We start from the raw sequence: 14,896 nt of genomic DNA, 5'->3' as shown, positions 1-14,896 counted from the left end.
CCCTCCTTTGCCAAGTATTGCACCAACTAAGTTTTCTGGCACTGCTATTTCAACTACATCCTTTGATCCATCTGTGGATTTTTCTGTTCCTAGAATGGCACTGGCAGCTAGGGGAGAAGCAGCTCCAAAGTATCCATTGGTTGCAGCAGTAGCAGCAGCCAGGCTACCTAATGCGAATGTCCCCGCCGTACCACCAGCTGTGCTGCCACTGGCTGAGGCTTCACTGGCATAGGTGGCCAACAAATTGGCTGCTGCTGCCGCTGGATTGGCACTGGCAGCTGCTGCAGCCAAAGCCCCTGTTGCTGCTGCTTGACTGAGACCTAAACCTAATGTGTTGAGATTGTATCCATAGCTGGCTAATGTATTAAGTGCAGAGGTGATGGCCACCAGGTCGTTGCCTGTGAAGCCAGATAAAACTGCTGGAAAGGCTGCAACGCCAGCAAGGTTAGCATGTCCTAATAGCCCTGCGGCTGCTGCAGCGGTTGGTAGAACTTCAGCAGTGTTTGCATAAGGAGATCCCGTTGGATTGGAATTTGCCACCGGACCTGTAACATTGGCATAACTGATATTGAGACAGCTGCCACTCTGTGGATCCTCTTGTATCTTCTGGATGATAAGTTCAACAGCTTTTCGGTTTTGTTCAGGTTCTCCACTCACAGTGACAACCCTCTCTTGCAGGTTGATCCCATCAGGTTTCTGGGAAAGCTGCACCCAAGCCCCTGACTGCTCCATTATAGCCTTCACAGTAGCACCTCCCTTCCCTATTATCAGACCTGCTGTGCTGTTGGGAACTATAATCTTTACCTGTAATTAAAAAAAATACGTATAAATAATACTTCTGTTTTGCGCACATACATTATATTACTTTGCTATCCTAGAAAAAGTAAAGTAGTAAGTTGAATATTAGTTTAAACATAATTTATGAAAGATATAAATATCACAATTTCTAAAGGGACATTTATCACATTTTAATACAATTATCTTGTAAAATTAGAATTTTCAAAGGAAAAGGCAATTTTCAGTTTTAAATTATTGAACAAAAATTTTCCTTGACTCTGTGAATTTTGCGGAAGTTATAAAAAAGAGGAAATCATAACATTGCATCAATGATAACATTTTTATATGGCTCCCAAATCAAAATGCTTGATGATCCTTCACCTACTTAGCTGTAAGACTATCTCTGCTCTAAAACATATGAAAACAAAGAGTGGAGGATTATAAAGCAAAGTTAGCAAAGACAAAAAGTAGGAAAGTTCCTGAGTCCCTTTAAAACATTAATTTCATGTTCCTTATCACCTAGTAATTTTTGTGTTGTTCAATACCTTACTTAATTTATGACTAATATTTTCAGAAATGGAGGTCAATATATTTATTAGTAGTAGTATTTTAGTTTTTCAACTAAACTGACACCAACCTATAACTTTATAAAAATAACAAGTATCTCTAAATAATATAAAAATTTTCAATTGCTTTCAGGTAGGTTAGGGGCTATATGAGAATGATATTACATGGATGTTCTATCTAAATTTGTAAAATGACTATTTTGATTTGGTAGATCATTCTCTTTTTGGCAGTAATAGCTACATTTTTAAAAACAGAGCTTACAACCATATTGTCAAAGGTTACTGAAAACTTACTGTAGTCACATGAATACTTACAACGATTCAATGTGACTGTATGAAGTACAGCCATTTTAGCTAAATTGTTCTGAAACATCCAGCTACAAAACCCAGCATATTTTTATTTATTTAATCATAATCAAATACTATTATAAAGAGGTATAAAATCAGTATGTTACTTTTATAATCCTTAAAATTAAAATACAGATATTAACATTTAAAGTTATGTTTTGGTAGCACAAAGATACATATGACACTGTTTTATGACTCATCAGGTAGAAGATAAAAAATTGTGAATGTTCTGTCCCTGACAAAGCACTGGAGGAACTGCTTTCCTTGTCCCAAACATTTAAACGGGCAGGCTGAAATATCTGTTGAAATTTGAGCAGAAATTTAGTTGAGATCATCTATGAGATATCTCATTAGTTAATTTTTAGCAAGTATTGTCATGTTATCTTTAAAACACAGATTTGGATAAGGATATTTTTAAAAAAATAGAGCCATGCATTTTTAGGAAGGTAGCAAGCAGTGAAAGTATAAATTCAAATGCTAGACTGGGCTACCTCATAAATATATTTACATGTATTAAACACATACACACACATACCACACAACTTTTCTTACCACACATATAATTTATAGTCACAGTAGAAATTTGTTTCATTACAATTTGTCTATATAATCATTTCATTTTTTTTGAAAAAAATCTAAATTTTCTAGAGACATTTCTTCAGAATGTCAAATATATCCCTCATATTCCCCTGATTAAGTGCATTCAGTTTCAAGAAGTAGACTGAGAAATAATTTTTTTAAATGTTAATTTGTTAATTTTGTTCACAGACTTTTTGGTAGAAAATTATTTGTCTGAAATGCTGAAATATGTTAAAGTGATATAATTAGAAAGTTAAACCATGATTACATCTTACACCAATTATAAGATTAGAATCATCCTTACATTTTATCCTGTGCATATAAAATATTAAGAAAATTTACTTTTAAGGATTTAAAAATCCAAATGTTAAATATAATTATATTTTGTGAATATTTTTCAAAATGAGAAACATTTTTGCGAAACAGTATTGTTGAAAACGTTTATATACTGACAAATTGAGGTGTTTCAATGTAATTTTTTTATTAAGAAAAATATATTAATCAACCAAGACTTTCGAAAGAGCTGTTCTTAAATTATTTTAAATTTTAATATCACTGCTGTTTTGCTCGATGTAATGATTGCCTGTATGATTATAACCCACGAAGAGAATAGCACATGAGAGGTTAATTATGGGAACTATCCTATAGACTGTCAACAAAAAGCAATGAAATATGTAATTTTATAACATCCGCTCTAAAATCACCTTAAGCTTGTATAAGGTATGTGAAGATGATGTTAATTTCTACTACACTGCATACCAGTCTCATACTATATTTATTGCACCTATAACCTTTTCTTTTAACTCTAGGACTCGTTTATCCTTCCAAAAGAACTTGCAAATATGTGCACAGTACTTTTATTACTTACACAAGCACATTACCTTGTCCTTCCTTTTTAAATTTCTCCCTTTAATCATTTTTCTTTCTTTTAAATATTCAAAAATTCTGAAATAACATATATTTCAGAAATAGTATGTGAACTTTTCATAAAAGTAAACATCTTCCAAAAAAATATGTATCTTTGCAAATTACAGAATTACACACATCATCTGTCTTTATATTAAAGATGCCCTTATGTAGTAAGCACATTTTCTGGATTTTAGTTTTAACTATTTGAAATAATCTTATAGGAAGTACTGTCAGACATAGTTGTATTTGTTGTTTTACCAAATACTGATGTAGCCTCCAAATTTTGTTGGTATAACTGACATTTGTCCACATATAAATAAAGGTGTGTTATGATTTAACAGAAGACATTCGTGATTACATATTAATATTTGTAATATGTAGCATTTATCAACTTTAGACAGGAATAATTCTGCTTACAATGAATAATCTTAGAAATTAGAAAATTAAAGAAAATGTAAATGTAAGTTATTAAATTCCAAGTTTAATAAATATACTTAGTAGCCTAGCCACTGAAGGTTACCCAACTTTTATTTCTGACACAAGGACATGAAAACCTCTTAGAATTACACTTTTTTCTCTGAAAAGTTAAAAAAAATCCATATTTATTTGCACATTTAATATTAATCTAATACGGACACAGAGAGGAAAGAGACCCTCTGAAAAGAAGTTGAGACAAAAAGAAAAATTAATTCATTTGTATAATATCTCAGAGAGAGTAATGTTCTATTTCCACTCTATGCATCAGATCAGAGCCAAAAAGCAGGTGTGGAAGCTTGGAGATGGTGGGCAACTGAACACTGATTGGGTGGGCGGTTGGAGGAAAGGAGTGTGGAGAATTATGTGAGATAACCTATTTGCTTACTTCTTAGATATAGGAATACAGCATTTACCTAAAGGAAAATCTCCGGGACTTCCCTGGTGGTGCAGTGGTTAAAAATCCGCCTGCCAATGCAGCGGACACGGATTCAAGCCCTAGTCCGGGAAGATCCCACATGCCGCCGAGCAACTAAGCCTGTGTGCCACAACTACCGAGCCTGCACTCTAGAGGCCGCGAGCCACAACTACTGAAGCCCGTGTGCCTAGAGCCTGTGCTCCGCAACAAGAGAAGCCACCACAATGAGAAGCCCACGCGCTGCAACGAAGAGTAGCTCCCGCTCGCCGCAACCAGAGAAAGTCTGCGTGCAGCAACGAAGACCCAACGCAGACATAAATAAATAATAAATTTATTTTTTAAAAAAGGAAAATCTGTGTTTGCATCCCCACTGAAATGACAAATAGCAAATTTTAATTGTACCTGTGACTTCATTTTCATTGGTGAAGTCTGTTAACACACTGACTTAACATAATATTCTTATTTCTGAAGAAAAATGGACCTTAAATAGCATACAATTATTTGGTGTAACATGTATCAGCTAAATCAGATATATTCCTGGCAGTTAAAATCAGTTTTCCCTTCAGAACTATGATCTACAGTTGCTACAGTTGCTACAATCCACCCAATCTTCTATGAAATGCTTAGGCCCTGTGTTGGGAGCTAGAAATAAAGGATACATATGGCACTGTTTCTGTCTTTAAGGAACTTCCAGATCAGTTATAGAAAACAGATGTGTCAATGTGTCAGTGCATTCAAGTCTTAAAAGTGTGGGTACAGAAATATATAAAGGGTACAAAGGAGACAGAAAGCTTAACTGGAAGAAAAAGGGATAAGAAAATCTTTGAGAGATGATCACGTTTCATTTTTGTACTATCAGTAGCCTATCCTTTACTGTCAGACATTCCCAATGAGGTTGCTCTGTGTTGGAGAGTTCCTGTTCAAACCTAAGTCCATTTTAGTAGGGATGATCTGCTTAAATAATGATATTATTTTTAAAGAATTTTACTTATTCCTAGACTTATAATTGTTATATCAAAGAAACATGAAGTAAGATTAACAGTATAATTATACTAATTTTACCAGCATCAACTTTTCCGAAAAAAAAGTAATGAAGTGGCTGTTTCTATTTGCAACCACAAAAGAACCTCTATGGGAATCCCATGGAAAGAGTTAAAAATACCAAATAGGTAGGCTTTCATATTGATACGTTTCTGATTAAAAATAAGCATTAAGAAAAAAAAATAAGCATTAAGAAAAACACATTTACTCCTTTGCCAAATAAGAACCCCAATTCATTATGGTCTTAAAAAAGAATGACAGTGTCTGTAGGCATCGTATTTCTTCATTATCATGGCAGGAAAGTTATTGAACTATTTCATAAAGCGATACTTTAAAATAAATGCAAAACAATTTCCAGTATAATTTAAGATAGCTCAATTAATAGTATGAACTATTTTATTTAGGGCTGCCATGTTATACACTATATATGTACTGCTTTACATTTTCAAAGCAATTCCTATCAATTGTGGATACCTGCTATTTCATTCATTCAGTCAGCTGACGTCGATCTTCCTTACAGCAAGAGACTTCAGTTTTCCTTCAGGAAATAACCCTCTCTCATTCTGAATGCCATGTACTTTAGGTAAGGCTGACCACCTTCCAATACCTCTAGAACTGGACACATGACCTAAGAAGCCTGCATATCACACTTTCCACACTCGTAGTAGGTACTGATTTGGGACTGAGCACATGACACTGGATGGTCCAATAAGAGTTAGCCTTAAGAATCTGTGAAATTGTTGGGATGGAAGTAACTGTGTGTTTAATCTAGCAGAACACAAGCTTGATATTACTAGTGCTATCTTGTCACTATATGGAAAGAGGAAGAAGCTGACTGAAAATAATTTTAAGTTGACTTAGATAAAAGGAGACTTCAGAAATGGAGAGAGAGAAGTTTCTGATACCATTTTGGCATCTGAACCTAACCATGTATAAAGCCAGGACAGAATCAATATAATCCCCCCCCCCTTTTTTTTTGTTTTGGTTAAGCCACTTAGAATTGGATTTCAATAAACTGCAATCGACAAAACAGTATCCTTGAAAATAAGTTCTTGTTATATTGTGTAGTATTTGCCTATCCAAAAGAAATACTGACAGTTTATTGTATCTCTTGATGCTCTAAAAGTCAAGATGTCATAACTCTGGTAAAGAGACATGAGTGCATTATTTAACGTATCTTTTACTGAGATATACATGATCTAATAGGATAAATTTCTTTCATTTGCCTAATGTATTACACCTTAGGCTACTGAGGCACCATTTATTAGTGGCCATTGGAGATGTATGTGTCATGTGGGGGGATCCACACTGAACTACTGACCAAAGTAAACTGAAAAAAGTGTATCTTTCTTTTGATTATAGATTTTAAAATATATAAATAACTGTCTTTCTAAAAAGTACTGCTCTGACCAAGTATGTATGACAGAGCTACATGAAATATCCAAAATGAATGAAAAAGCAGCTCTTCCAACTCTCTCTGTGTGTTTAATCTACTTACTTTTGATAACCAAATTCAAGGCCGTACAGTTTTCATAAGCATGTCTTTATATCTATCGTAAAATACTATGCTATGTTCTCTCATATATCCTTAACCCCCACCTACTGCCAACACCAGGTTTTAAACCTGGAAGCCATCTGTGCCTTCCCTTGCTCCCTAGATCTCTACATCCTGTTATGCACTGTTGATTTTTTTTCCCCTGAAATGCTTCTTGCCAGTCCTACTGCTTTAGCCTATCTAAAGGAATGTGTGGTGTAATAAAAAGAATCTAGAATTGACAGTTAGGACATATGGACCTTCACCCTGGCTCTGCTGTGTGACCTTTGTCAATCACTTCAGTTTCATCATCTATAAAACCAGACAACTTGATAAGACTGTGGATGAGTTTTTATTTTAGCATTATTAAAAAGCCCTAATCAACAGCCTTCAATGATCTCTTTCCAGCTACCCACTAAATTATAAAGACTCCTTATGTAGATATTCCAAATTCTCCATACCCTGTCCCCAACTTGTCTTCCCAGTTTCATTTTCTATGACTAGTATTCTATGCTGAATCCAAACTTTACCTGCTAGTTCTTAAATATACTCTATATTAGTTGTTTTTCTAGGTCTTTGCCTTTGTTTATTCATTTGTTCCAAATGACTAAAATGTTGCCTATATTTCCAACACTGTTCTTCCCCTTTAACTCACACATTTTTGCTTGCTGAAATCTTATGTCTTCCAGAGCAGCTTGAATGTAATGCAAAATATATGGATTTATGTAAGAACTAAATAATAAAGTATTTGAAAGACTCCAGCATGGCCATGCAGGAGTGTGTGTGTGTGTGTGTGTGTGTAAAATACGACACTGGGTTCTTAAAACAAAAACAACTTTATCATCTCTAAAATCTAAAATTCAAATTATATTGCGCCCATGCTGAAATTTACAAAAAGACAAATATACAGATGTTTTAATCTTGTCATAAAATTCCTGAAATCAGTAACACAGATTTGTCATTTAAAAATCCAATAAGAGTACAGTAATTAAATATGCACTATATGCCTTTTTCTTAAGTTTTCATCAATGTATTATGTTTTTCCTATGTAATTTTATAGCTTCTTACTAATCAAGCTTGTGGCTAGGCTTCTTTAGCCATAAAAAATGTGGTCAGATTGGTTCTAAAAGTCTAGAATATAAACATATTAGTGTTTACTTGATTAAGCAATGAACTGGATCAATTAATAAGATGACGAAATGACAGTATCTACTGAATCATAATCACAATTCATAACCGGTGCAGTTACCTCCCACACCTTGCCTTGCTTCAAGCAATTGCATTTTTACCTTAAAATAATTGAATTTAAAAAGTTTTGTGGAGACCATACATCATCCATTTTATATCTTCTTCCAAAGGGCCATACTTTACTTTCCCCTCTGGCTGTAAGACACGGCAGAAAATGACAGTATACCTCTTTTTTGTATCTCTTTGGAACAAGACAGAAAAATGAATGATAATCACCAAAAAATTTCCAAAGGCAAATAAAGTTTAACTGAACTATTTTTTTTTACTTCATATATTTTTTACTTTTCCCCTTGAAGCATTATTCCAAGTTTTTTTTCTTTTGATGACTGTTGCATATTTTAAAAATATACCATATTACATTTCAGAGAGGGATATACTTAGGAATAAGAAAAATAGGAGAAATCTATTCTTTATAAGAAGGAAGTGAAAAAAAAGCTAGACATAATGATATCAAAAAAGAATACTACTAGAAGTCAAGTAATTATGAAGAAACTATGAGGGTTGTAAATGGTAAACTATTATAGAGCAGCTCATTATTTACAAATGAAAATAATTTGGGGTATTGCCTTCTTAATGCTTACTAAACCAGCTTTTACTAAACTGAGGTTAAATTTCTGGAAGTCCCATTTGCCATTATCATCCATGTGTCAAATTATCAAAAAGCTCTTTGAAACTATTATTATTTTTAAACCCTCTCTTTTGGTTCATCTCTTTCAGGGCATGTATACTAAGATATATGTTCAGATTTCTTAATTCTTATTAGTGGAAAAACATATTTGAAATATTTGGGCTTTTTATATGAAAACTAATATTTTCAACTTAATATTTTAAAGGTTGCAACAATCAATTTAAGTGTAATTGATTGAAATCAATTGAAAAAGTGAAAAACAGCCATGCACATGAAAGTAGGGGCTGTTTACTGAAGGAGATAATGGAAAGGTGTGAAAGAAAAGGATAGAGGGAATCAGGAATTCTATTTTGGATATATCAAGTTTGAAATGCCTACCAGTCATCCAAGTGAAGATATCAATGATACGTAGGTGATTGGCTATGAGTTTGAGAGTTAACATAGAGATAGTATTTAAAGCCAGAGAAATGGATAAGGTAATCCAGTGGAAGGTAAAAATGAACAAACAGTTCATTAAATAGTGGACAGCAAAGAATTGTGCAGGATAAGAAAATATTTAACTTCTAAAATAATCAGATATTCAAAGCAGAGCAGCAAAATTAATCACCAAAAAAAAAAAAACAAAGGCAAACCAAATGAAAATGAGGGAATGGCTTAACTACTAATCTCTTTCTTTTAATCTCTTCTGTGGCAGTATATATCAGCTTTTGGAAATCACCTTATAGAACACATTAAGTTATAAAATGAGCATAATCTTTAACTTAGTTTCTTTCCTTCTGTGATCCATCTGGGAAATAATCCAAAACATGGAAAATGTCATATACACAGAACAGTGTAAAGACACTATATAAAGCTATAAAATAATGTGGAAAATATCTATGCAAAATTTTTAAAATACATAAATGTATATGTAGAATTTGAATTAAACAGTGTAAAATTATATGCAGATAAAACTGAAATAAAGAAAATAATAGAGGTTGGGTCTCAGATGAGCTTTTTTTCTTACCATATAAACCTTGTATTAAATTTTTAAAAATTAGTATAACAAAAGGAAATAGAAAAATTATCCCCAAATTAGGATGCTGAATAAACAAATGCCACAAAAGCAGAATAAACAATTCATTAAAAATAAATTTTGTATATTTCTGGTATTCAATGAACAATTATTTACTGAGTTCCAGGTACTGTTCCAGATGTTGGAAATACAGAGTTAAATAAAAAGGTTAAGATCTCGCTTTCATGAAGCTTCCAGACACGTGGTACAATAAATACTAATAAACATTTAAATGTGTATATAAAATGATTTGATAAACGACAGAAAAGCAGATTTATAAAATACTTTAAAATTTTAAAACAAGAAAATTTTAAATCATAGTTTTAAATAAGAATCATGTAATTATGCTAAATGCCTGTTCAGGAAAACCACAAAGTTAATCTAATCTAGGAATATAAAGCTATTTGAAAGTCTGAGTTTGGTACATGGGTTGATTTAATATTCTATGATGTAAGCAAACTAATTTGATATTATTGGAAGTAAATTTCTCAACTATGTTTAAAAACTGATCTGTATTTAAACTTGTATAACTAGGTAACTAATTATTAAAAAAATTTTCACAATTTGGATTATTTTTCTTTTACAAATTTTTGATTAAGCCATTTTTACCATTAAAATTAGGTATTATTATTAATTAGTTAATGATAATTGATGTACCATATTTTAACATGATTTAAAATATTATTGATATCAAATTACAGTTGCTTGTATTTTATATTTACTAATCAAGAGAATTCAACATTTCTTATATTTTAATTTCACCAAGAATTTTTCTGAAGGCAATATTTATTTTTTAAAAACTAATAGTTGCCTACATTTCAGTGTCTTATTAGTAAAGGGAAGTTGACAGTTTACTATCACAAATGACTATCATTAAGAAATGAAAATGTCCTGAATTTTTCTTATTACATTAATACTTGTAATGTGCAAATACATATTGACTAATATATAAAAAGCTACAGAAAAATGTCTGCAATTTAACAAAATGTATTATTAGTCATAAAACTAAATTTTTTTCCTACATATGGATTGAAGTAATTCACTTCTAATACTTAGTGAATCACAAATAAAAATACATTACTTTTATAGCCATTATTTGGCTAAAGTTAATGAAACAGATCACTTCCTTTCTCAAATATATTTTTAAAGAGTAACTGAAGGACTGTATCACCTAATGGAAGGAAGAAAACAATAGCTAAACCAAAGACCAATAAAATTAATTATAAGGTACGAGGTTCAGAAGAAAAGGTGAAAAAGATCAACTGGAATATTCCCAAATCAAAGATTAAAATATTAGAAAAAACGAGAAACTATTTTTATTCCACAGTGATCAGGTATCAAACTCCTCAATCTGGCAAAACTATGAGAATATGAAAAGATATTATCAGAGAGAACATGCAAAGCTATTTCTAAGCTTTTTTAAAATAAAATTAAAATATTGAAAATAAACTTGATAACTACCTGGTTTTCCTGTTTTATGTATTTTCCATTTTATATGGCTCTATTTGAAAGATAGAAAAATTCTGTTGAAGGGTATATATACACACACACAGAGCAAGACTAGTGCACATTCTGGAGTAATGAGGCACTAAGTGCTTTAGTTATCTAAAGGCACATATAACGTTCTGTCTTGAGAACACACTGTGTGCAAGAACTACCAGAGCTATGACTGCAGGGAGAATGCTGATGAAACAACCAACCACCTTTACCTACTAGGTAGTCCAGAAAGACGAAGAATATTGCATATCTGCCTACTTACCAGCCAACACTAGACAAGGCACTCTGGATTTTTATCATTGACTGAGCCATATATGGGATGTAAAATAAGGAACATTTCATATTTCATTAACTCTTTTCCCCTGAAGTTTACCATTTTTTCAATATGAAAACTTGAAAAGCCCTAGGCTTTCCATAAATATAAATATGCCTTCATATAAAATCAAACCTTTAGAAGGGACTTTGGAAGGTCACATAACATGGTATTTACTAAGTGATGTGTTATAATTCTAACTGGAAAATATTAATGGTGTGCTGCTTTCAGCAGTAATTCTTAACCTGCCCTCAGGAAGATCCTCTAATGCCCATCACTGGGTATGAAGGACAAACCATCTATAGCATAACACACTAACAAAATTAGAAGTTTGCAGTGGAATGGGTATGGTTAGGAAGTGCTCATTTAGCTCTCCGCCATAAATTTTGGCAAGAATATTGCTAAATAATCTTTAAAAACAGTAATGTAATCTGCACATATAAATATTTCCATGGTTAGAGAACCTCTAACTGTATTTGGTAACAGTCAAAAGACTACTACTGCTATCTGAAAAGACAATCATCCTTTGTATAATATTTCTTCATAGATTTAAATTGTATTAATTAGTAACCTTTACTGTTTTCAGTGATAATACTAACACTTTCCCTTCAACTTGTGCACAAGTCAAATCAAATGTTTGTTCTTTAATTTAATGTTAATCAAATAATATTCAAAGTGTGTTATTTCAGTAAAAAGTTGAAGTTGTGAAGAGATAGTGTTATGTAATACACAATTATATAATTATCATATTTTTAATAAACTACTGTGCATTTTTCATATGGTAAATGGTGATTCCCAAATAACAAGAGGCTTCAGGAAACATTTTTCCAACTCTCCAAATATAGATGGCTAATCTCATCCTAAATCTATTAAATAAGAATCTACATAGATAATTTTGATGAGGCTAGAATTGAGAACCTTTGATATATTAATTAACAAAGAATAAAGAAAAATATTACAGTCCCTTTGCCACTTAATAAATGTCTCCTCTGATCCTTAAAGCCTCTCTTGTGATCCTTCTTGAAACTCCTCAAAAAGCATCCCACAACTAGGAAATGAAGGAGTCAAGTAGTCCAAACAGATATCTATCAAAGACAGTCCAATCTTTCTCAATCTTTTGGAAAGTTACCACTTTATATGCCTTAGAACATTACATAATATCGCAACTGGGGCCATTATTTTTTTCCATCTTGTTTTACATTCCCTTAGTTAACACTTTAACAACAAAGTAAAAACATAAAAAGTTAATAATGTTCATATTCCTTGTCATCACCCTGATGATACATGAACACAGGATATTTCTGACTTAAAAATGAGGCCATATGTTTCTTAGCAACTTAATTTTCTTTAGTTAATATATTACAAACACTATTCTAGGCCAATTTATATGGCTCTAACTCATTAATTTTAATAGTTTCACCACATAATATTCTACAATACCATATATATTCAGCCACTCTCCTGTTAAAGCAGATGGTTTTCCAACTGTTGCCACTGTAAATACTACTGCAACATACATCTTTGTCTATATTTCTATGTATTGGTACATTAAATTTTACTGGGTAGATTCTCAAAAGCTGTACTATTATAGCATCTCTTATATCAACAGTGTATGAAAATGATTATTTCCTATATTCTTTTTTTTTTTTTTTTTTTTTTTTTTTTTTTGTGGTACGTGGGCCTCTCTCACTGTTGTGGCCTCTCCCGTTGCGGAGCACAGGCTCCGGACGCGCAGGCTCAGAGGCCATGGCTCACGGGCGCAGCCGCTCCGCGGCATGTGGGATCTTCCCTGACCGGGGCACGAACCCGTGTCCCCTGCATCGGCAGCCGGACTCTCAACCACTGCGCCACCAGGGAAGCCCTATTTCCTATATTCTTGACAGCACTTTTAATTTATAAACACATGCACACACACACAGGCACACACACAGAGATAAAATTTTTGTGTTCTTGATATATGTGTATTATATACACACACATAAAATTCTGTCTATCTGGTAAAAAAATATATAATCTTGTGATGTTGATTCAAATTTTCCTGATGCCTGGTAAGGTTAAACATGCTTTCATATGTTTATTGGGCATTTCCATTTCCTCTTCTGTAAACTGCCTTTTCATAATCTTGACCTATTTTTTTCTCCTGGGTTTTTATTTTTTAATATCAATCTAGGGTTTCTCTGTATAGTAATTAATTCACTGTCATATGTGTTCAACATATTTTTCCAAGGGTACTGTCACCTTTTGCTTATTAATGGTGTATTATTCTACTATACCAAAATATAAAATATTTATATATTTGAATGTTCTAACCTATTCCTTTATGTTTTAGATTTCCTTCTTGCTTAAGAAAGTCATCCTCAACTTGATTTCACACACCATAATTTCATCAAATAGTCTTACAGTTTCAATCTTGTATGCATTGAGATTTATTTTTATATATTGTACAAGGTAGAGGTCAAATTTATTTTCTTTCAGGTGGACAGTCAAGTATGCCAGCACCATTTATTAAATAAAACATCCTTTTCTAAAATAAATAAAATGACCCAACTATTACTCTGGACCAGGCAGTGTTCTAAATGCTTCTCATGTACTGATTTATTTAAGAATCATGACAACCCTATGAAGGAGGCACTGTTATTATTCATTTTACAAACAGAAAACACATGGTGAAGTTAAGGATGTTTCCTTAAATCAGAAAATTAGGAAGTGGCAAAGAAGCTAGGAACTATGGCCTAAGAGTACAATTCTCTTAATCCCTAAATTACACTACCTTTCTTAATGAATGATAGAATACAGTTAAGTTCCCATATGTACTTGGATCTATTGATATTTCTGAAATCTCTTTTATGTTTCATTGACCAATTATATTTGTTTGTGTTAATACCACATGGCTTTTATTATTATTGCAAAATTTCACTTGAAGAAGGGATTTTCAAAAATAAAAAATGAGTTTTACAACGTATAGACCATAAGTGTATTCTTCCAACTAATACTAGTCACTCAACAAATATTGAGAACCTATAATGCTCCCGGTTAGTGCTTCTTAATACATAAGAGAATAAAACAAAGACCACGGTTCTCATGTAACTTATTTTCTAGGAAAGTGAGACTGACAATACACAATAAATATGATAATAAGCAAAGTATGTAGTATTCCATGAGGCAATGGAAAAAAATACAGCAAGATAAAGGGAATCAGAAGTACCTGGGAGAATGGGGAGGCCAGGTTGCAGTGTCAAATAGGGTGGCCAGGTATATCCTTCTCAATAGGGTATTGAGAGGTGAATTTTGAACAAAGACTTGATGACTATGAAGGTGTTAGCCAAGTAGATCTCTGAGATAAGAGAATTTCCTGTACAGCAAGGCAAGCACATGCCTAATGTCTGCAAGGAAATGCAAGCAGGTGAATTTGCCTGGGGCAGGGTGAGGAAGGAGGCAAGTGGTAGGAAATGAAGTGAAAAAGGTAATGTGGCAACGTCCAGATCTTGTAACTTAATGGATGTCATTTTG

General features: G+C 32.7%; 1 protein-coding gene across 2 annotated transcripts in view; it reads right to left on the bottom strand.

Moving 5' to 3' along the window:
* Window positions 1-14,896, bottom strand: part of NOVA1 (NOVA alternative splicing regulator 1) — a 136,241-nt gene that overhangs the window by 237 nt on the left and 121,108 nt on the right. For both annotated transcript variants that reach the window (XM_024769195.1, XM_024769194.1), the window contains one exon: window positions 1-804. This exon is cut by the window's left edge and continues 237 nt beyond it. In XM_024769195.1, coding sequence (XP_024624963.1) covers window positions 1-804 — 804 coding nt within the window. The remainder of the gene's footprint in view (window positions 805-14,896) is intronic.

The sequence above is a fragment of the Neophocaena asiaeorientalis genome, unplaced genomic scaffold (genome assembly GCF_003031525.2).
Source record: "Neophocaena asiaeorientalis asiaeorientalis breed wild unplaced genomic scaffold, Neophocaena_asiaeorientalis_V1.1 scaffold144, whole genome shotgun sequence".
NCBI lineage: Eukaryota > Metazoa > Chordata > Mammalia > Artiodactyla > Phocoenidae > Neophocaena > Neophocaena asiaeorientalis.
This window is presented reverse-complemented; position numbering and strand designations above follow the sequence as displayed.